This window comes from Salvelinus namaycush, chromosome 27, assembly GCF_016432855.1.
Source record: "Salvelinus namaycush isolate Seneca chromosome 27, SaNama_1.0, whole genome shotgun sequence".
Taxonomy (NCBI): Eukaryota; Metazoa; Chordata; class Actinopteri; order Salmoniformes; family Salmonidae; genus Salvelinus; species Salvelinus namaycush.
Genome location: NC_052333.1, coordinates 32101218 through 32121532, shown reverse-complemented (window position 1 = coordinate 32121532; position 20315 = coordinate 32101218). Strand labels below are relative to the sequence as shown.

The window sequence follows — 20315 nt, the reverse complement described above, 5'->3', positions numbered from 1 at the left end:
ATGTCCCTTGAAATATATGTACTTTTGGTAAAACTTTGTAAGTAGGCAACAAATACAATCATCTTAAATTGACATGTTGAATTTTTTTGCTATAGTAAATTGTATATTGCGCAAATTTCCCTAATGCGGACAGTTTGTGTTACTACCCTACACAAGCTTTCATTTTCACCCTATTAAACTTTGTGGAATTACACAAAATGTTAACCTCAGATTGGTGATGTTAGTCTAAAAGTTTAAAGACATCACGATGACATAAGATTGATTGTTTTAAACAGATCAAGATTTTTCCAAGCGCTGAGATGCGCAGAACTTAGAACGCGGAGTTAATGAAATGCCTAGGAAATGGCACAGAACATTTGGGGGCGGTCTTTCCATAAAAGTCAATGGCCACACACCAATACATGGATTTGACAGTCAAACTATTACTTAAATAGCAGTCAACTGTTGTCACTGTTGTTATTCCATAGAGGGTCGTGATTCGTTTAGGTTAACTAACAAAACAAGTGGTCTGGTCCTTTTTCCATGATGGAAGCCTCCCGAAATCAACATCCAACATTCCAAAATATAGATATAAGCCTTCAAGTACTCATCTAACCAACTTCTTCAGGGCCAGCCAGGCCCCCTGTCGCCCCCCACGCGCCCTGAAACACAACCCCCATAAGAAGAAGCCCAAATACGACCTGCCCTTGCCCAGTATACATACAAGGTCAGGGGACAACACTGTTTTTTTGTCTTGTAGTTAAACTTGTTTTATGCACAGTTTAAAGGCATAGTTAATCCCAATTACAAAATTACTTAAGTTGCGTTTACATTTAATTTGAAATCCAATGCATCCAAAGTGTACATTAGTCTTTCCTGGTTCATTACATATTTTTTGGTCCCTTTCAGATCACAGCCATGTCAACAGTGGGCGTCAGGCTTGTAAGAGACATGAATTATATGTGAGATTCAGTGAACAAGGCTGGAAGGTGAGATTCCTTCTCTCTTAACTACTCATTGTACTGAATAGATAATCATGAGCTAACATTGTACCACCTTATTTGCTGCAAACACACAGTTAGTATTTTTAGGGAAGCAAGGCATTTGTGTAGGATGTGCATTGTAGAGTATGTTCTTTGCATTCTTTATCATGTATTTCTCAAAGAAAGAGTCTATTCTAGTCATTCATCTAACTTTGTCATTTGATTTCTATGGTGTTTCTCTCCATTAGGACTGGGTATTGGCTCCTACGGGTTACTCTGCCTTCTACTGTGATGGAGAATGCCTCTACCCTCTGTGTTCCTGCATGAACTCCACCACCCACACTATGATCCAACTAGTGGTCAGTATGCACTACTACACCCTCTCTCACATGAACGCTAACATTACTGGTTTCAGTGGGAAAGATGGTAAATGGTTCAGACATTAACGGCAAATATAAAAAACTAAGATACCCAAGTTACCGGAGTCTACAATGACAGACTGTTAATGTAGAGTAGGGATAGTGAGAAGTAACATTCAAGACTGAAGCAATTAGTGGTATACTTTATACTGTACCAGGTTACTACACACACTGATAATACAAAACATTGAGGACACCTGCTCTTTCCATGACATAGACTGACCAAGTGAAAGCTATGATCCCTTATTGATGTCACTTGTTGAATCCACTTCAATCAGTGTAGATGAAGGGGAGTTAAAGATTTTAAAACCTTGAGAGAATTGAGAAATGGATTGTGTATGTCATTCAGAGGGTGAATCGGCAAGACAAAAGATTTAACTGCCTTTGAACGGGGTATGGTAGTAGGTTCCAGGCGCACCGGGTTAAGTGTCACAAGAACTGCAAAACTGCTGGTTTTTTCATGCTCAACAGTTTCCCATGTGTATCAAGAATGGTCCACCACCCAAAGGACGTCCAGCCAACTTGACACAACATGGGCCAGCATCCTTGTGGAAGGCTTAGGGCAGCTTGTAGAGTCCATGCCCTGACGAATTGAGGCTGTTCTGAGGGAAAAAGGGTGTGCAACTCAATATTAGGAAGATGTTCCTAATGTTTTGTGCACTCAGTGTATGTAGTCCTACATGTTTTTAAATAGTACAGTATCACAAACCACAGTACAAAACCATATAAAGTGTGGGCCTGTAGGATCTTTAAATCAACTAAAAGTTGTTTTTTATTTCCAAATGCAGATAAAACAGCATCATTGTTCATGTAATAATCTAATATTAGCATTATAACTTTAGGAAGAGGAAATGGTCATAAAATCAAATAAATGAAAAGACGGAAACCAAAATGTTTTTGAATTACAACTTGTTTTATTTAAAAATGTAAAATTCAGTGCAAAGTAATGTAGTGCATTGGTGTCTAGATCCCTGTTGGGTGGCAAAGTGTCACAAGAATCCTGTGGGGAGAGAAAACAAGAGAATACATTAAATGAATGGGTGTTAACTAATCAGGGTACAACAAAGCACTTCAAGTCCTCAATTCCTTCAAAAGAGAGAAGGAGAAAGGAGTATGGTCCCTGCAGTAGGACTACATGCTGGCCATGAGGTTCTCCAAGTGGTACTCCAGGAGGCTGGAGAGCTCAGTGACCAGAGACTCTGGGTTAAAGTACCAGGCCAGCTGCTGGCCAAACATGTCATCTAGCAGAGCCATCAGCCCGCCCTGAAGAGAACACCACACAACACATAGAAAATGGCTCGGAGTTACTAGCTTATCAAGAGGAGAGAGACAATTAGAAATAGTCCCCCTAAAATGGCATTGGAACCTGGTTAACCATGAATAAGGAAGTAAAAAGGAAGTACACTAAGAATATGGAAGTAAACAGGAAGTAACCTATTGACTCTTACATTGAGCAGCAGCAGGTATCTGTCAGCCTCTGGCTCCATATTGGCAGCAGTGGGCAGGAAGGAGTACAGGAGAGCGTACAGACGCTCCACGAACCCACCAGGGTGCTAAAGGAAACAAAGCAGGAGAGAATAGAAGAGAAGAGGAATTTAAGTGAAACTGCTAATAGAGATATCAAAACATGTACCAGTGAGATGCTACTTACCACCATCAGGGACTTCTGAGCTGTCATTAACCCAAACAGCACCAGCTCAAAGAGGACATCTATCATGTTCACATGATGGATCTAGGACAAGAAAACACGTTTGGAGAAAATAGGAATGATTTCATATAGATCAGCTACTGTGATGTATAAAAGACATGCATGTGGAAGAACTCAGTGAGACTTGAAAGAGTTAATGAACTCACCTTTGCCTCAGCCAGCTCCCTCTCAATGTCATTCCGCTTGGAGGGGTCACTCAGGTAGTCCACAAAGTCCTTATAGGTACGGAGGAACTTGGCCTCGTCCTATGACAAAGAAAAGAGCATCTTAGTGAACAGAACACATATACCCTCAGGGACGCTCTCTTTCCCTTGAAAGAGAATGAGTTATTGAGTTACCATGTGGTTGGCCTGAACCAGTGCGCCCAGGAGGACCTTTCCCGCCACAAACAGATGGTTCCTGCTCAGGGTGGAACCAAGCAGGGTCTAGGGAAGAGGGAAGAGTTAGGGTGAGACATCTTCCTCTAGGAGACAGAACAAGAAGCCACAGAGAGAAAAAGAAAAGTGGGTCCACTCACAGTGAAGGCCTGGCGCAGGGAGACGAGCCTCAGGGCGATGTCCTCCACTCTCTTGGTGGTAAGGTAGAGGCTGTGAAAGGGAGGGAATGGAGCATGTCAACCATTAGAGTCAATGGGGGATAACAGCATTATGACCACTATCCTTCAGCATCTGACAAGCCCAGACTACACAGACATTTAGAGGAACTCACTTTAGCAGAGGAACCTCCCTCTCCTCAGGCAGCAGGTCCTCCTCCCAGCCCTACGACAACAAAACAAGCATTCAAAATCAGTGACCAATGCAATGACATAACAAACAATCGGTCAATGGAAGGATCTTAATGCTCCTAGTCAATAGTATGTGTGTGTAACGTCTGACCTCATAGCAGTTGTGGCCCTCAGGCTCTGGGTCAGAGAACTGCTGAGTGGTGGGCGTAGAGAAGGAGGCAGCCTCCGACCACGCTGAAGAGGAGAGAAGCCCATCCAGCCCCATGTGGAGAGTGGCGTACACCACTGAGACATCAGTCTGCTGCTCAAAACACACACAACACACCTGTTTACCACACACACGTTATTAGAAAACACACCAAATCTAATGCAAAAATGCCCAGTAATGTCTAGTCTATATACATAGGAAATCGTTTATTTACCTGGTAGCAGCCAAGCGTCACGTCCACAGACGTCTCGTGGCGGAGGTGAGACGCATAGTGGGTCACCCTGCCAGCCACACGCTGACAGAGAGAGAATGCATGTTAAGGCCAAATGGAATAAGTGAAGAAAAGCCTAATCTAATACTATTTCAGTAGTATTTACGTCTTACCTGGATCCAAGTGATGGACTGCACTTTGGTGGCACAGTAGGGGATGCCCTCTGGATTAAGCCTGGCTGTCTCCTTGGAGATGGCCCACACCAGTTGAGTCTCCAGGCCTCTCACCCTACTCACATGGTGCATCCTCAGCACCACCTGCTGTTGAGATAAACAACAAGACAACATCAACAAAACCACTTCAGCAATTGCTGTGACACATTTCCATCAAGATCAAATGACTGACAATGTAGATTAGGATTAGGTAGTTACAAAGACACATACCTGGGATCCCCCACGCATGTAGGTGATGATGGGGCTGATGAACTGGAAAGTTCTCCACGCTTTAACCACCGGACCGGCATTGTTCTGCACATTACAATACATTCATGTTGGACACAGTAAACATTGTAACCGTGATGTGACTGTGTGTGTGTGTGGGGGGGGGGGGGGGGGGTCTCTTACCCTGATCACAACAGGCCCACAGTACAGGGGGCTGAACCTAATCGGAATCAACTGCCAATTGCCAGTGGCCTCCTAAAGCAGAAAGCAGACAAGAGATTTGTTTAATGTCAAAGAGACACAACTTGAATATCTGGGATATTTTTCAAACATAAAACCCCAAACTTTCAGAAAATTGTACCTCAAGGATAGTCTGCACATCTGGCACATCCTCAAGGATGATAGCAGCATTCTGGACATCAAGGAGGTCTGGCAGCTGTGGAACATCTGGCAAATCATCCAATGGCACATCCAACTGGACCTCATCCAGGACAGTTGTTTCTAAAATTAGGAACATTGGAATGTAAAATAAACAAGTGTTAGGACATAAAACGTAACAAGATTGCTAATACTAGCTGGCTAGGTAGCAAAAGTCACTCGCTTAGCAACAGTTACTGAAGTTAAAGTTAGCTAGCAAGCTAGCTAGCTACAACATCTCTAGCACAAGCATTTTTGCCAAGTCTGAATTATAGAAATACACAACATTTCGCTAATTATAATTTCATTGTTAAACGTAGTAAAATAAGAGTTTTAAACTCCACATACCCTCTTTGCTGTCGCTGTCCACCTGTCGACGATCACGAACCCTGCAAAACAGAAAAGGACAAGAAAAACAAGCCACAAATGAATTTGAACAACCTGTCGACGCAGTAGGCCGCCGACGTCCACGCACTCTCTCCGCCAGTCTTGAAAAGCACCCAGGCATTTTCCAGTCGATATTCTTTCTCAGGTGTCAAAAACCAATCAAGCTTGTTGTCAGCAGCAAACTGAAGTTGTTTTCGCACAGAAAACGTTCCATAGAACGTTGGTTAGATGTCTCTTGGCAACACACGTTCGAAAAGTATTGTTTACAAAATTGCCAACTGTGTCGCCATAGAAAAGAGTTTGGAATTCTATGATTCCCTTTAGAATCCGTTAAAATTGCTTGTCATCATTCTCATCACGTGGTGCTCCTTCGTAGCTCAGTTGATAGAGCATGACGCTTGCAACGCCAGGGCAGTGGGTTCGATTCCCATCACCATACATAAACGACAGCAGCTTTTATTGTAAGTCGCTTTGGATAAAAGCTTCTGATGAATCACATATGTTCTTTTTATATATTCACTTACAATGTAGAGAGAAAAAGGCTCAATTCAAGTGGGAGCTACGAAATTCATGTCCAAAAGTCGTTTTCTTGGCCTGATGTCATTAGAAATTACATAGAATTAAACATTAGCTTGTTCTCTACAATACTATAACATTAATATACTTGTACTTGACAGTGTTGATGAAATAATAACGATCATTTGCTGTGACCATTGCTAGTTTAGACTGCACCGCACTTGGTTGTAAGTGTTCCATATTTGGTGTTGTGAGGTTCAATTCTCAGAGTAAATCGTCGGCAACTTTTCAACCATATATGGTAGAGACATTTGGTTTCGACTATTGTTTTCTGACATAATGTTCTACTGATTGGGCATATTTGTAAACCTTGAATGAATTAAGAATTTGATGGGTGTACACCCTATATATTTTGGCTATTTTGCCACCAGATGCTTTCCTATATCGTTGGTATAATATAAAATACAAATACCAAATATTGTGTTTTATAAAGTCACTAGCTATGTTGGAAGAATGAGACAAACAAGGTGATTTAAAAAAAAAATTGTGTTGTTTAACTCCTGAAAGTCTAGTCTTTGGGCTATAAAGTCTTTTGGAGGACATATTGACCAAATTCAGACAAGGGGGGCCACAGCCCACGAAAAAATCACTGAAGGCTCTACACTACCGGTCAAAAGTTTTAGAACACCTACTCATTCAAGGGTTTTTCTTTATTTTTACTATTTTCTACACTGGAGAAAAATAGTGAAGACATCAAAACGATGAAATAACACATATGGAATCATGTAGTAACCAAAAAAGTGTTAAACAAATCCAAATATATTTTAGATTCTTCAAAGTAGCCACCCTTTGCCTTGATGACAGCTTTGCACACTCTTGGCCTTCTCTCAACCACCTTAATGAGAAAATCACCTGGAATGCATTTCAATTCAAAGGTGTGCCTTCTTAAAAGGGGAATTTCTTTCCTTTTTAATGAGTTTGACTTAATCAATTGTGTTGTGACAAGGTGGGGGGGTATACAGAAGATAGCCCTGTTTGGTAAAATACCATGTCCATATTATGTAAAGAACAGCTCAAATAAGCAAAGAGAAACAACAGTCCATCATTACTTTATGACATGAAGGTCAGTTAATACGGAATATTTCAAGTGTAGTTGCAAAAACAATCAAGCGCTATGATGAAACTGGCTGCTATGCTACCAACTGCTATGTCTTTGTGAGATGCGGTGTGGGTGAACAGATGATCTCTGCATGTGTATTTCCTACTATAAAGCATGGAGGAGGTGTTATGGTGTGGGGGTGCTTTGCTGTTGACACTGTCTGTGAATTTTTTTAGAATTCACACTTAACCAGCATGGCTACAACAGCATTCTGCAGCTATATGCCATCCCATCTGGTTTGGGCTTAGTGGGACTATCATTTGTTTTTATCAGTTATTATAAAAATATTAAACCAATTGTTTTTGTTACTTTTACACCTTTTCCATGGTATCCAATTGGTACTTACAGTCTTGTCTCATCGCTGCAACTCCCGTATGGACTCGGGAGAGGCGAAGGTTGAGAGCCGTGCGTCCTCCAAAACACAACCCAGCCACGCGCCTGTTTAACCCGAAAGCCAGCCGCACCAATGTGTCGGAGGAAACACCATACACCTGGCAACCCTGTCAGCGTGCATTGCGCCCGGCTCGCCACAGGAGTCGCTAGAGCGCGATGGACAAGAACATCCCTGCCGGCCAAACCCTCCGCTAACCAGGACGATGCTGGGCCAATTGTGTGCCGCCCCATGGGTCTCCCGGTCGCGGCCGGCTGCGACAGAGCCTGGACTCCAACCAGGAGAATTCATTTGGTTTTCAACAGGACAATGACCCAACATACCTCCAGGCTGTGTAAGGACTATTTTACCAAGAAGGAGAGTGACGGAGTGCTGCATCAGATGACTTGGCCTCCACAATCCCCCAACCTAAACCAAATTGAGATGTTTTGAGATGAGTAGGACCGCAGAGTAAAGGAAAAACAGCCAACAAGTGCTCAGCATATGTGGGAACTCCTTCAAGACTGTTGGAAAAGCATTCCAGGTGAAGTTGGTTGAGAGAATGCCAAGAGTGTGCAAAGCTGTCATCAAGGCAAAGGGTGGCTATTTGAAGAATCTCAAATATATGATCTGTTTTGATACATTTCACACTTTTTTGGTTACTACATGATTCCATTTGTGTTATTTCAAAGTTTTGATGTCTTCACTATTATTCAACAATGTAGAAAATAGTAAAAATAAAGAAAAACCCTTGAATGAGTAGGTGTTCTAATAGCATTAAGGCACCTCCTGAGGTTTGTGGTATATGGCCAATATACCACCCCTCCTTGGGCCTTATTGCTTAAATAACCCATATCTCTTTTATCACAGGATATGATCATTGACTATATGAAAATGCATGTATGAATGAGTCTGATTTACCGTTTTCAATGGCAGGTTCACCTTCTGAAGCCGGATGAGGTTCCCAAAGCGTGCTGCGCACCCACCAAGCTCAGTCCCATCTCTGTACTCTTCTACGATGACAACAACAACGTGATCCTAAAGAAGCATCGCAACATGGTGGTCAAGACCTGTGATGCCTGTGACACCAGTGGGAGCCCATCTATCTATTCTACATCATTTTAATCATCTTAATTGCCATTGTTCCAAAAGATACAAACAGGGTAATATAACTTGCAACCAGCAGTTGATAGCAATAATCTGTCAATATGCTGATAAATAGTATGTATCTAATATATTGATTTTGAGTCTGAGAGTGGTATATGAACAACACCCATTGGACTTATAACCATACTTCACTTTTGATTAACTAAACTATTCAAGTCTACAGTAATTCAGATAATTACATCACCCTTTCATGTCATATATTCTGTGACCAATCAAAGCTGTAAAGTACTGTATCATAAGTGCAATCAATGCTAAAATTCGACCCTTTTGATGGCTATAATATCTTGTTGAACCATGAACTTCTCATTGTCTCTTTTAGATGTACTAAACATGGTTTGCAAAACTTACACGTTTTTTCTTCTTATTTAATCATACTTTTAACCAGTACAAGTTAGTAACAATGGAAAATGGCAACAAAAAAAAAGAATTGGCCATTTTTGTATGTACAGAGGAACAAATACACAGTGATGTATGTCCTTGTCAACAGATATCTGGAGGACTGTATACTGCTATATTTGTAATAAAATAAACTATACTGAACAAAAAAATGCAACATGTAAAAGGTTGGTCCCATGTTTCATGAGCTGAAATGAAAGATCCCGGAAATGTTCTATACGCCTAAAAAGTTTTTTAGTGAGCATTTCTCCATTGCCAAGATAATCCATCCACATTGAAAGGTGCACCATATCAAGAAGCTGATTAAACAGCATGATCATTACACAGGTGCACCTTTTGCTGGGGACAAAAGGCCACTAAAATGTGCAGCTTTGTCACAACACAATGCAACAGATGTCTGATGTTCTGAGGGATTGTGCAATTGGTATGCGGACTGCAGGAATGTCCACCAGAGCTGCGGCCAGAGAATTGAATGTTAATTTCTCTACCATAAGTCGCCTCCAACGACATTTTAGAGAATTTGGCAGTACATCCAACCGACAAATTTCCTGTACTGCTAGCAATTCAAAATGTAACTATTACTTTTGGGTGTCAGGGAAAATGTATGGAGTAAAAAGTACATTATTTTCCTTAGAAATGTAGTAAAGTAAAAGTTGTCAAAACTATAAATAGTAAAGTAAAGATACCTCTAAAAACTACTTAAGTAGTACTTGAAAGTATTTTTACTTAAGTACTTTACACCACTGTAGGTGCTTCAATAGAGTCTGACGTTCAGGGGTGGTTGGACATATAAGATGGGGTGCTGGTGAGCTTCTGCCCCCATTTTAGGTCGTCACACAAATATTTCCCCACCCATGTCCAGGGGTTTCAGTGTTATGTCCCTTGAAATATATGTACTTTTGGTAAAACTTTGTAAGTAGGCAACAAATACAATCATCTTAAATTGACATGTTGAATTTTTTTGCTATAGTAAATTGTATATTGCGCAAATTTCCCTAATGCGGACAGTTTGTGTTACTACCCTACACAAGCTTTCATTTTCACCCTATTAAACTTTGTGGAATTACACAAAATGTTAACCTCAGATTGGTGATGTTAGTCTAAAAGTTTAAAGACATCACGATGACATAAGATTGATTGTTTTAAACAGATCAAGATTTTTCCAAGCGCTGAGATGCGCAGAACTTAGAACGCGGAGTTAATGAAATGCCTAGGAAATGGCACAGAACATTTGGGGGCGGTCTTTCCATAAAAGTCAATGGCCACACACCAATACATGGATTTGACAGTCAAACTATTACTTAAATAGCAGTTAACTGTTGTCACTGTTGTTATTCCATAGAGGGTCGTGATTCGTTTAGGTTAACTAACAAAACAAGTGGTCTGGTCCTTTTTCCATGATGGAAGCCTCCCGAAATCAACATCCAACATTCCAAAATATAGATATAAGCCTTCAAGTACTCATCTAACCAACTTCTTCAGGGCCAGCCAGGCCCCCTGTCGCCCCCCACGCGCCCTGAAACACAACCCCCATAAGAAGAAGCCCAAATACGACCTGCCCTTGCCCAGTATACATACAAGGTCAGGGGACAACACTGTTTTTTTGTCTTGTAGTTAAACTTGTTTTATGCACAGTTTAAAGGCATAGTTAATCCCAATTACAAAATTACTTAAGTTGCGTTTACATTTAATTTGAAATCCAATGCATCCAAAGTGTACATTAGTCTTTCCTGGTTCATTACATATTTTTTGGTCCCTTTCAGATCACAGCCATGTCAACAGTGGGCGTCAGGCTTGTAAGAGACATGAATTATATGTGAGATTCAGTGAACAAGGCTGGAAGGTGAGATTCCTTCTCTCTTAACTACTCATTGTACTGAATAGATAATCATGAGCTAACATTGTACCACCTTATTTGCTGCAAACACACAGTTAGTATTTTTAGGGAAGCAAGGCATTTGTGTAGGATGTGCATTGTAGAGTATGTTCTTTGCATTCTTTATCATGTATTTCTCAAAGAAAGAGTCTATTCTAGTCATTCATCTAACTTTGTCATTTGATTTCTATGGTGTTTCTCTCCATTAGGACTGGGTATTGGCTCCTACGGGTTACTCTGCCTTCTACTGTGATGGAGAATGCCTCTACCCTCTGTGTTCCTGCATGAACTCCACCACCCACACTATGATCCAACTAGTGGTCAGTATGCACTACTACACCCTCTCTCACATGAACGCTAACATTACTGGTTTCAGTGGGAAAGATGGTAAATGGTTCAGACATTAACGGCAAATATAAAAAACTAAGATACCCAAGTTACCGGAGTCTACAATGACAGACTGTTAATGTAGAGTAGGGATAGTGAGAAGTAACATTCAAGACTGAAGCAATTAGTGGTATACTTTATACTGTACCAGGTTACTACACACACTGATAATACAAAACATTGAGGACACCTGCTCTTTCCATGACATAGACTGACCAAGTGAAAGCTATGATCCCTTATTGATGTCACTTGTTGAATCCACTTCAATCAGTGTAGATGAAGGGGAGTTAAAGATTTTAAAACCTTGAGAGAATTGAGAAATGGATTGTGTATGTCATTCAGAGGGTGAATCGGCAAGACAAAAGATTTAACTGCCTTTGAACGGGGTATGGTAGTAGGTTCCAGGCGCACCGGGTTAAGTGTCACAAGAACTGCAAAACTGCTGGTTTTTTCATGCTCAACAGTTTCCCATGTGTATCAAGAATGGTCCACCACCCAAAGGACGTCCAGCCAACTTGACACAACATGGGCCAGCATCCTTGTGGAAGGCTTAGGGCAGCTTGTAGAGTCCATGCCCTGACGAATTGAGGCTGTTCTGAGGGAAAAAGGGTGTGCAACTCAATATTAGGAAGATGTTCCTAATGTTTTGTGCACTCAGTGTATGTAGTCCTACATGTTTTTAAATAGTACAGTATCACAAACCACAGTACAAAACCATATAAAGTGTGGGCCTGTAGGATCTTTAAATCAACTAAAAGTTGTTTTTTATTTCCAAATGCAGATAAAACAGCATCATTGTTCATGTAATAATCTAATATTAGCATTATAACTTTAGGAAGAGGAAATGGTCATAAAATCAAATAAATGAAAAGACGGAAACCAAAATGTTTTTGAATTACAACTTGTTTTATTTAAAAATGTAAAATTCAGTGCAAAGTAATGTAGTGCATTGGTGTCTAGATCCCTGTTGGGTGGCAAAGTGTCACAAGAATCCTGTGGGGAGAGAAAACAAGAGAATACATTAAATGAATGGGTGTTAACTAATCAGGGTACAACAAAGCACTTCAAGTCCTCAATTCCTTCAAAAGAGAGAAGGAGAAAGGAGTATGGTCCCTGCAGTAGGACTACATGCTGGCCATGAGGTTCTCCAAGTGGTACTCCAGGAGGCTGGAGAGCTCAGTGACCAGAGACTCTGGGTTAAAGTACCAGGCCAGCTGCTGGCCAAACATGTCATCTAGCAGAGCCATCAGCCCGCCCTGAAGAGAACACCACACAACACATAGAAAATGGCTCGGAGTTACTAGCTTATCAAGAGGAGAGAGACAATTAGAAATAGTCCCCCTAAAATGGCATTGGAACCTGGTTAACCATGAATAAGGAAGTAAAAAGGAAGTACACTAAGAATATGGAAGTAAACAGGAAGTAACCTATTGACTCTTACATTGAGCAGCAGCAGGTATCTGTCAGCCTCTGGCTCCATATTGGCAGCAGTGGGCAGGAAGGAGTACAGGAGAGCGTACAGACGCTCCACGAACCCACCAGGGTGCTAAAGGAAACAAAGCAGGAGAGAATAGAAGAGAAGAGGAATTTAAGTGAAACTGCTAATAGAGATATCAAAACATGTACCAGTGAGATGCTACTTACCACCATCAGGGACTTCTGAGCTGTCATTAACCCAAACAGCACCAGCTCAAAGAGGACATCTATCATGTTCACATGATGGATCTAGGACAAGAAAACACGTTTGGAGAAAATAGGAATGATTTCATATAGATCAGCTACTGTGATGTATAAAAGACATGCATGTGGAAGAACTCAGTGAGACTTGAAAGAGTTAATGAACTCACCTTTGCCTCAGCCAGCTCCCTCTCAATGTCATTCCGCTTGGAGGGGTCACTCAGGTAGTCCACAAAGTCCTTATAGGTACGGAGGAACTTGGCCTCGTCCTATGACAAAGAAAAGAGCATCTTAGTGAACAGAACACATATACCCTCAGGGACGCTCTCTTTCCCTTGAAAGAGAATGAGTTATTGAGTTACCATGTGGTTGGCCTGAACCAGTGCGCCCAGGAGGACCTTTCCCGCCACAAACAGATGGTTCCTGCTCAGGGTGGAACCAAGCAGGGTCTAGGGAAGAGGGAAGAGTTAGGGTGAGACATCTTCCTCTAGGAGACAGAACAAGAAGCCACAGAGAGAAAAAGAAAAGTGGGTCCACTTACAGTGAAGGCCTGGCGCAGGGAGACGAGCCTCAGGGCGATGTCCTCCACTCTCTTGGTGGTAAGGTAGAGGCTGTGAAAGGGAGGGAATGGAGCATGTCAACCATTAGAGTCAATGGGGGATAACAGCATTATGACCACTATCCTTCAGCATCTGACAAGCCCAGACTACACAGACATTTAGAGGAACTCACTTTAGCAGAGGAACCTCCCTCTCCTCAGGCAGCAGGTCCTCCTCCCAGCCCTACGACAACAAAACAAGCATTCAAAATCAGTGACCAATGCAATGACATAACAAACAATCGGTCAATGGAAGGATCTTAATGCTCCTAGTCAATAGTATGTGTGTGTAACGTCTGACCTCATAGCAGTTGTGGCCCTCAGGCTCTGGGTCAGAGAACTGCTGAGTGGTGGGCGTAGAGAAGGAGGCAGCCTCCGACCACGCTGAAGAGGAGAGAAGCCCATCCAGCCCCATGTGGAGAGTGGCGTACACCACTGAGACATCAGTCTGCTGCTCAAAACACACACAACACACCTGTTTACCACACACACGTTATTAGAAAACACACCAAATCTAATGCAAAAATGCCCAGTAATGTCTAGTCTATATACATAGGAAATCGTTTATTTACCTGGTAGCAGCCAAGCGTCACGTCCACAGACGTCTCGTGGCGGAGGTGAGACGCATAGTGGGTCACCCTGCCAGCCACACGCTGACAGAGAGAGAATACATGTTAAGGCCAAATGGAATAAGTGAAGAAAAGCCTAATCTAATACTATTTCAGTAGTATTTACGTCTTACCTGGATCCAAGTGATGGACTGCACTTTGGTGGCACAGTAGGGGATGCCCTCTGGATTAAGCCTGGCTGTCTCCTTGGAGATGGCCCACACCAGTTGAGTCTCCAGGCCTCTCACCCTACTCACATGGTGCATCCTCAGCACCACCTGCTGTTGAGATAAACAACAAGACAACATCAACAAAACCACTTCAGCAATTGCTGTGACACATTTCCATCAAGATCAAATGACTGACAATGTAGATTAGGATTAGGTAGTTACAAAGACACATACCTGGGATCCCCCACGCATGTAGGTGATGATGGGGCTGATGAACTGGAAAGTTCTCCACGCTTTAACCACCAGACCGGCATTGTTCTGCACATTACAATACATTCATGTTGGAAACAGTAAACATTGTAACCGTGATGTGACTGTGTGTGTGTGTGGGGGGGGGGGGGGGGGGTCTCTTACCCTGATCACAACAGGCCCACAGTACAGGGGGCTGAACCTAATCGGAATCAACTGCCAATTGCCAGTGGCCTCCTAAAGCAGAAAGCAGACAAGAGATTTGTTTAATGTCAAAGAGACACAACTTGAATATCTGGGATATTTTTCAAACATAAAACCCCAAACTTTCAGAAAATTGTACCTCAAGGATAGTCTGCACATCTGGCACATCCTCAAGGATGATAGCAGCATTCTGGACATCAAGGAGGTCTGGCAGCTGTGGAACATCTGGCAAATCATCCAATGGCACATCCAACTGGACCTCATCCAGGACAGTTGTTTCTAAAATTAGGAACATTGGAATGTAAAATAAACAAGTGTTAGGACATAAAACGTAACAAGATTGCTAATACTAGCTGGCTAGGTAGCAAAAGTCACTCGCTTAGCAACAGTTACTGAAGTTAAAGTTAGCTAGCAAGCTAGCTAGCTACAACATCTCTAGCACAAGCATTTTTGCCAAGTCTGAATTATAGAAATACACAACATTTCGCTAATTATAATTTCATTGTTAAACGTAGTAAAATAAGAGTTTTAAACTCCACATACCCTCTTTGCTGTCGCTGTCCACCTGTCGACGATCACGAACCCTGCAAAACAGAAAAGGACAAGAAAAACAAGCCACAAATGAATTTGAACAACCTGTCGACGCAGTAGGCCGCCGACGTCCACGCACTCTCTCCGCCAGTCTTGAAAAGCACCCAGGCATTTTCCAGTCGATATTCTTTCTCAGGTGTCAAAAACCAATCAAGCTTGTTGTCAGCAGCAAACTGAAGTTGTTTTCGCACAGAAAACGTTCCATAGAACGTTGGTTAGATGTCTCTTGGCAACACACGTTCGAAAAGTATTGTTTACAAAATTGCCAACTGTGTCGCCATAGAAAAGAGTTTGGAATTCTATGATTCCCTTTAGAATCCGTTAAAATTGCTTGTCATCATTCTCATCACGTGGTGCTCCTTCGTAGCTCAGTTGATAGAGCATGACGCTTGCAACGCCAGGGCAGTGGGTTCGATTCCCATCACCATACATAAACGACAGCAGCTTTTATTGTAAGTCGCTTTGGATAAAAGCTTCTGATGAATCACATATGTTCTTTTTATATATTCACTTACAATGTAGAGAGAAAAAGGCTCAATTCAAGAGGGAGCTACGAAATTCATGTCCAAAAGTCGTTTTCTTGGCCTGATGTCATTAGAAATTACATAGAATTAAACATTAGCTTGTTCTCTACAATACTATAACATTAATATACTTGTACTTGACAGTGTTGATGAAATAATAACGATCATTTGCTGTGACCATTGCTAGTTTAGACTGCACCGCACTTGGTTGTAAGTGTTCCATATTTGGTGTTGTGAGGTTCAATTCTCAGAGTAAATCGTCGGCAACTTTTCAACCATATATGGTAGAGACATTTGGTTTCGACTATTGTTTTCTGACATAATGTTCTACTGATTGGGCATATTTGTAAACCTTGAATGAATTAAGAATTTGATGGGTGTACACCCTATATATTTTGGCTATTTTGCCACCAGATGCTTTCCTATATCGTTGGTATAATATAAAATACAAATACCAAATATTGTGTTTTATAAAGTCACTAGCTATGTTGGAAGAATGAGACAAACAAGGTGATTTAAAAAAAAAATTGTGTTGTTTAACTCCTGAAAGTCTAGTCTTTGCCACAGTGGGCTATAAAGTCTTTTGGAGGACATATTGACCAAATTCAGACAAGGGGGGCCACAGCCCACGAAAAAATCGCTGAAGGCTCTACACTACCGGTCAAAAGTTTTAGAACACCTACTCATTCAAGGGTTTTTCTTTATTTTTACTATTTTCTACACTGGAGAAAAATAGTGAAGACATCAAAACGATGAAATAACACATATGGAATCATGTAGTAACCAAAAAAGTGTTAAACAAATCCAAATATATTTTAGATTCTTCAAAGTAGCCACCCTTTGCCTTGATGACAGCTTTGCACACTCTTGGCCTTCTCTCAACCACCTTAATGAGAAAATCACCTGGAATGCATTTCAATTCAAAGGTGTGCCTTCTTAAAAGGGGAATTTCTTTCCTTTTTAATGAGTTTGACTTAATCAATTGTGTTGTGACAAGGTGGGGGGGTATACAGAAGATAGCCCTGTTTGGTAAAATACCATGTCCATATTATGTAAAGAACAGCTCAAATAAGCAAAGAGAAACAACAGTCCATCATTACTTTATGACATGAAGGTCAGTTAATACGGAATATTTCAAGTGTAGTTGCAAAAACAATCAAGCGCTATGATGAAACTGGCTCTCATGAGGACCACCACAGCAATGGAAGACCCAGAGTTATCTCTGCTGCAAAGGATAAGTTCATTAGAGTTACCAGCCTCAGATATTGCTGCCCAAATAAATGCTTCACAGTGTTCAAGTAACTGACACATCTCAACATACACTGTTCAGAGGAGACTGTGTGAATCAGGCCTTTATGGTTGAATTGCTGCAAAGAAACCACTATTAAAGGACACCAATAAGAAGAAGAGAATTACAATAAATTTGTCCTTTGGTCGGGACGCCCAAATTTGAGATTTTTGGTTCCAACTGCTATGTCTTTGTGAGATGCGGTGTGGGTGAACAGATGATCTCTGCATGTGTATTTCCTACCATAAAGCATGGAGGAGGTGTTATGGTGTGGGGGTGCTTTGCTGTTGACACTGTCTGTGAATTTTTTTAGAATTCACACTTAACCCGCATGGCTACAACAGCATTCTGCAGCTATATGCCATCCCATCTGGTTTGGGCTTAGTGGGACTATCATTTGTTTTTATCAGTTATTATAAAAATATTAAACCAATTGTTTTTGTTACTTTTACACCTTTTCCATGGTATCCAATTGGTACTTACAGTCTTGTCTCATCGCTGCAACTCCCGTATGGACTCGGGAGAGGCGAAGGTTGAGAGCCGTGCGTCCTCCAAAACACAACCCAGCCACGCGCCTGTTTAACCCGAAAGCCAGCCGCACCAATGTGTCGGAGGAAACACCATACACCTGGCAACCCTGTCAGCGTGCATTGCGCCCGGCTCGCCACAGGAGTCGCTAGAGCGCGATGGACAAGAACATCCCTGCCGGCCAAACCCTCCGCTAACCAGGACGATGCTGGGCCAATTGTGTGCCGCCCCATGGGTCTCCCGGTCGCGGCCGGCTGCGACAGAGCCTGGACTCCAACCAGGAGAATTCATTTGGTTTTCAACAGGACAATGACCCAACATACCTCCAGGCTGTGTAAGGACTATTTTACCAAGAAGGAGAGTGACGGAGTGCTGCATCAGATGACTTGGCCTCCACAATCCCCCAACCTAAACCAAATTGAGATGTTTTGAGATGAGTAGGACCGCAGAGTAAAGGAAAAACAGCCAACAAGTGCTCAGCATATGTGGGAACTCCTTCAAGACTGTTGGAAAAGCATTCCAGGTGAAGTTGGTTGAGAGAATGCCAAGAGTGTGCAAAGCTGTCATCAAGGCAAAGGGTGGCTATTTGAAGAATCTCAAATATATGATCTGTTTTGATACATTTCACACTTTTTTGGTTACTACATGATTCCATTTGTGTTATTTCAAAGTTTTGATGTCTTCACTATTATTCAACAATGTAGAAAATAGTAAAAATAAAGAAAAACCCTTGAATGAGTAGGTGTTCTAATAGCATTAAGGCACCTCCTGAGGTTTGTGGTATATGGCCAATATACCACCCCTCCTTGGGCCTTATTGCTTAAATAACCCATATCTCTTTTATCACAGGATATGATCATTGACTATATGAAAATGCATGTATGAATGAGTCTGATTTACCGTTTTCAATGGCAGGTTCACCTTCTGAAGCCGGATGAGGTTCCCAAAGCGTGCTGCGCACCCACCAAGCTCAGTCCCATCTCTGTACTCTTCTACGATGACAACAACAACGTGATACTAAAGAAGCATCGCAACATGGTGGTCAAGACCTGTGGATGCCTGTGACACCAGTGGGAGCCCATCTATCTATTCTACATCCTTTTAATCATCTTAATTGCCATTGTTCCAAAAGATACAAACAGGGTAATATAACTTGCAACCAGCAGTTGATAGCAATAATCTGTCAATATGCTGATAAATAGTATGTATCTAATATATTGATTTTGAGTCTGAGAGTGGTATATGAACAACACCCATTGGACTTATAACCATACTTCACTTTTGATTAACTAAACTATTCAAATCTACAGTAATTCAGGTAATTACATCCCCCCCTTCATGTCATATATTCTGTGACCAATCAAAGCTGTAAAGTACTGTATCATAAGTGCAATCAATGCTAAAATTCGACCCTTTTTATGGCTATAATATCTTGTTGAACCATGAACTTCTCATTGTCTCTTTTAGATGTACTAAACATGGTTTGCAAAACTTACACGTTTTTTCTTCTTCTTTAATCATACTTTTAACCAGTACAAGTTAGTAACAATGGAAAATGGCAACAAAAAAAAAAATGGCCATTTTTGTATGTACAGAGGAACAAATACACAGTGATGTATGTCCTTGTCAACAGATATCTGGAGGACTGTATACTGCTATATTTGTAATAAAATAAACTATACTGAACAAAAAAATGCAACATGTAAAAGGTTGGTCCCATGTTTCATGAGCTGAAATGAAAGATCCCGGAAATGTTCTATACGCCTAAAAAGTTTTTTAGTGAGCATTTCTCCATTGCCAAGATAATCCATCCACATTGAAAGGTGCACCATATCAAGAAGCTGATTAAACAGCATGATCATTACACAGGTGCACCTTTTGCTGGGGACAAAAGGCCACTAAAATGTGCAGCTTTGTCACAACACAATGCAACAGATGTCTGATGTTCTGAGGGATTGTGCAATTGGTATGCGGACTGCAGGAATGTCCACCAGAGCTGCGGCCAGAGAATTGAATGTTAATTTCTCTACCATAAGTCGCCTCCAACGACATTTTAGAGAATTTGGCAGTACATCCAACCGACAAATTTCCTGTACTGCTAGCAATTCAAAATGTAACTATTACTTTTGGGTGTCAGGGAAAATGTATGGAGTAAAAAGTACATTATTTTCCTTAGAAATGTAGTAAAGTAAAAGTTGTCAAAACTATAAATAGTAAAGTAAAGATACCTCTAAAAACTACTTAAGTAGTACTTGAAAGTATTTTTACTTAAGTACTTTACACCACTGTAGGTGCTTCAATAGAGTCTGACGTTCAGGGGTGGTTGGACATATAAGATGGGGTGCTGGTGAGCTTCTGCCCCCATTTTAGGTCGTCACACAAATATTTCCCCACCCATGTCCAGGGGTTTCAGTGTTATGTCCCTTGAAATATATGTACTTTTGGTAAAACTTTGTAAGTAGGCAACAAATACAATCATCTTAAATTGACATGTTGAATTTTTTTGCTATAGTAAATTGTATATTGCGCAA

General features: G+C 41.3%; 2 protein-coding genes and 2 long non-coding RNA genes across 4 annotated transcripts; all 4 read right to left on the bottom strand.

The window, feature by feature from the left end:
- Window positions 1–603: 603 nt before the first annotated feature.
- On the bottom strand, window positions 604–5085 carry LOC120022362. The gene is made up of 14 exons (XM_038966255.1): window positions 5034–5085; window positions 4856–4927; window positions 4676–4759; window positions 4406–4552; window positions 4236–4316; window positions 3965–4114; window positions 3798–3847; window positions 3607–3676; window positions 3428–3514; window positions 3236–3334; window positions 3033–3113; window positions 2830–2934; window positions 2288–2381; window positions 604–641 (listed from the first exon to the last, which is right to left on the bottom strand). Exons 3-14 carry the CDS (start codon window positions 4691–4693, stop codon window positions 604–606), a joined length of 1020 nt encoding a protein of 339 aa, XP_038822183.1. The 5' UTR covers window positions 4694–4759; window positions 4856–4927; window positions 5034–5085.
- Window positions 5085–8544, bottom strand: LOC120022685. The gene is made up of 3 exons (XR_005472624.1): window positions 8443–8544; window positions 5438–5478; window positions 5085–5173 (listed from the first exon to the last, which is right to left on the bottom strand). It is a non-coding gene; the product is annotated as an uncharacterized LOC120022685 (long non-coding RNA).
- Window positions 8545–10562: 2018 nt separating this feature from the next.
- Window positions 10563–15044, bottom strand: LOC120022361. Its single transcript, XM_038966254.1, has 14 exons — window positions 14993–15044; window positions 14815–14886; window positions 14635–14718; window positions 14365–14511; window positions 14195–14275; window positions 13924–14073; window positions 13757–13806; window positions 13566–13635; window positions 13387–13473; window positions 13195–13293; window positions 12992–13072; window positions 12789–12893; window positions 12247–12340; window positions 10563–10600 (listed from the first exon to the last, which is right to left on the bottom strand). The coding sequence occupies exons 3-14, from the start codon at window positions 14650–14652 to the stop codon at window positions 10563–10565; spliced, it is 1020 nt and encodes a 339-aa protein (XP_038822182.1). The 5' UTR covers window positions 14653–14718; window positions 14815–14886; window positions 14993–15044.
- Window positions 15044–18843, bottom strand: LOC120022712. The gene is made up of 3 exons (XR_005472627.1): window positions 18685–18843; window positions 15397–15437; window positions 15044–15132 (listed from the first exon to the last, which is right to left on the bottom strand). It is a non-coding gene; the product is annotated as an uncharacterized LOC120022712 (long non-coding RNA).
- Between the last annotated feature and the right edge of the window lie 1472 nt (window positions 18844–20315).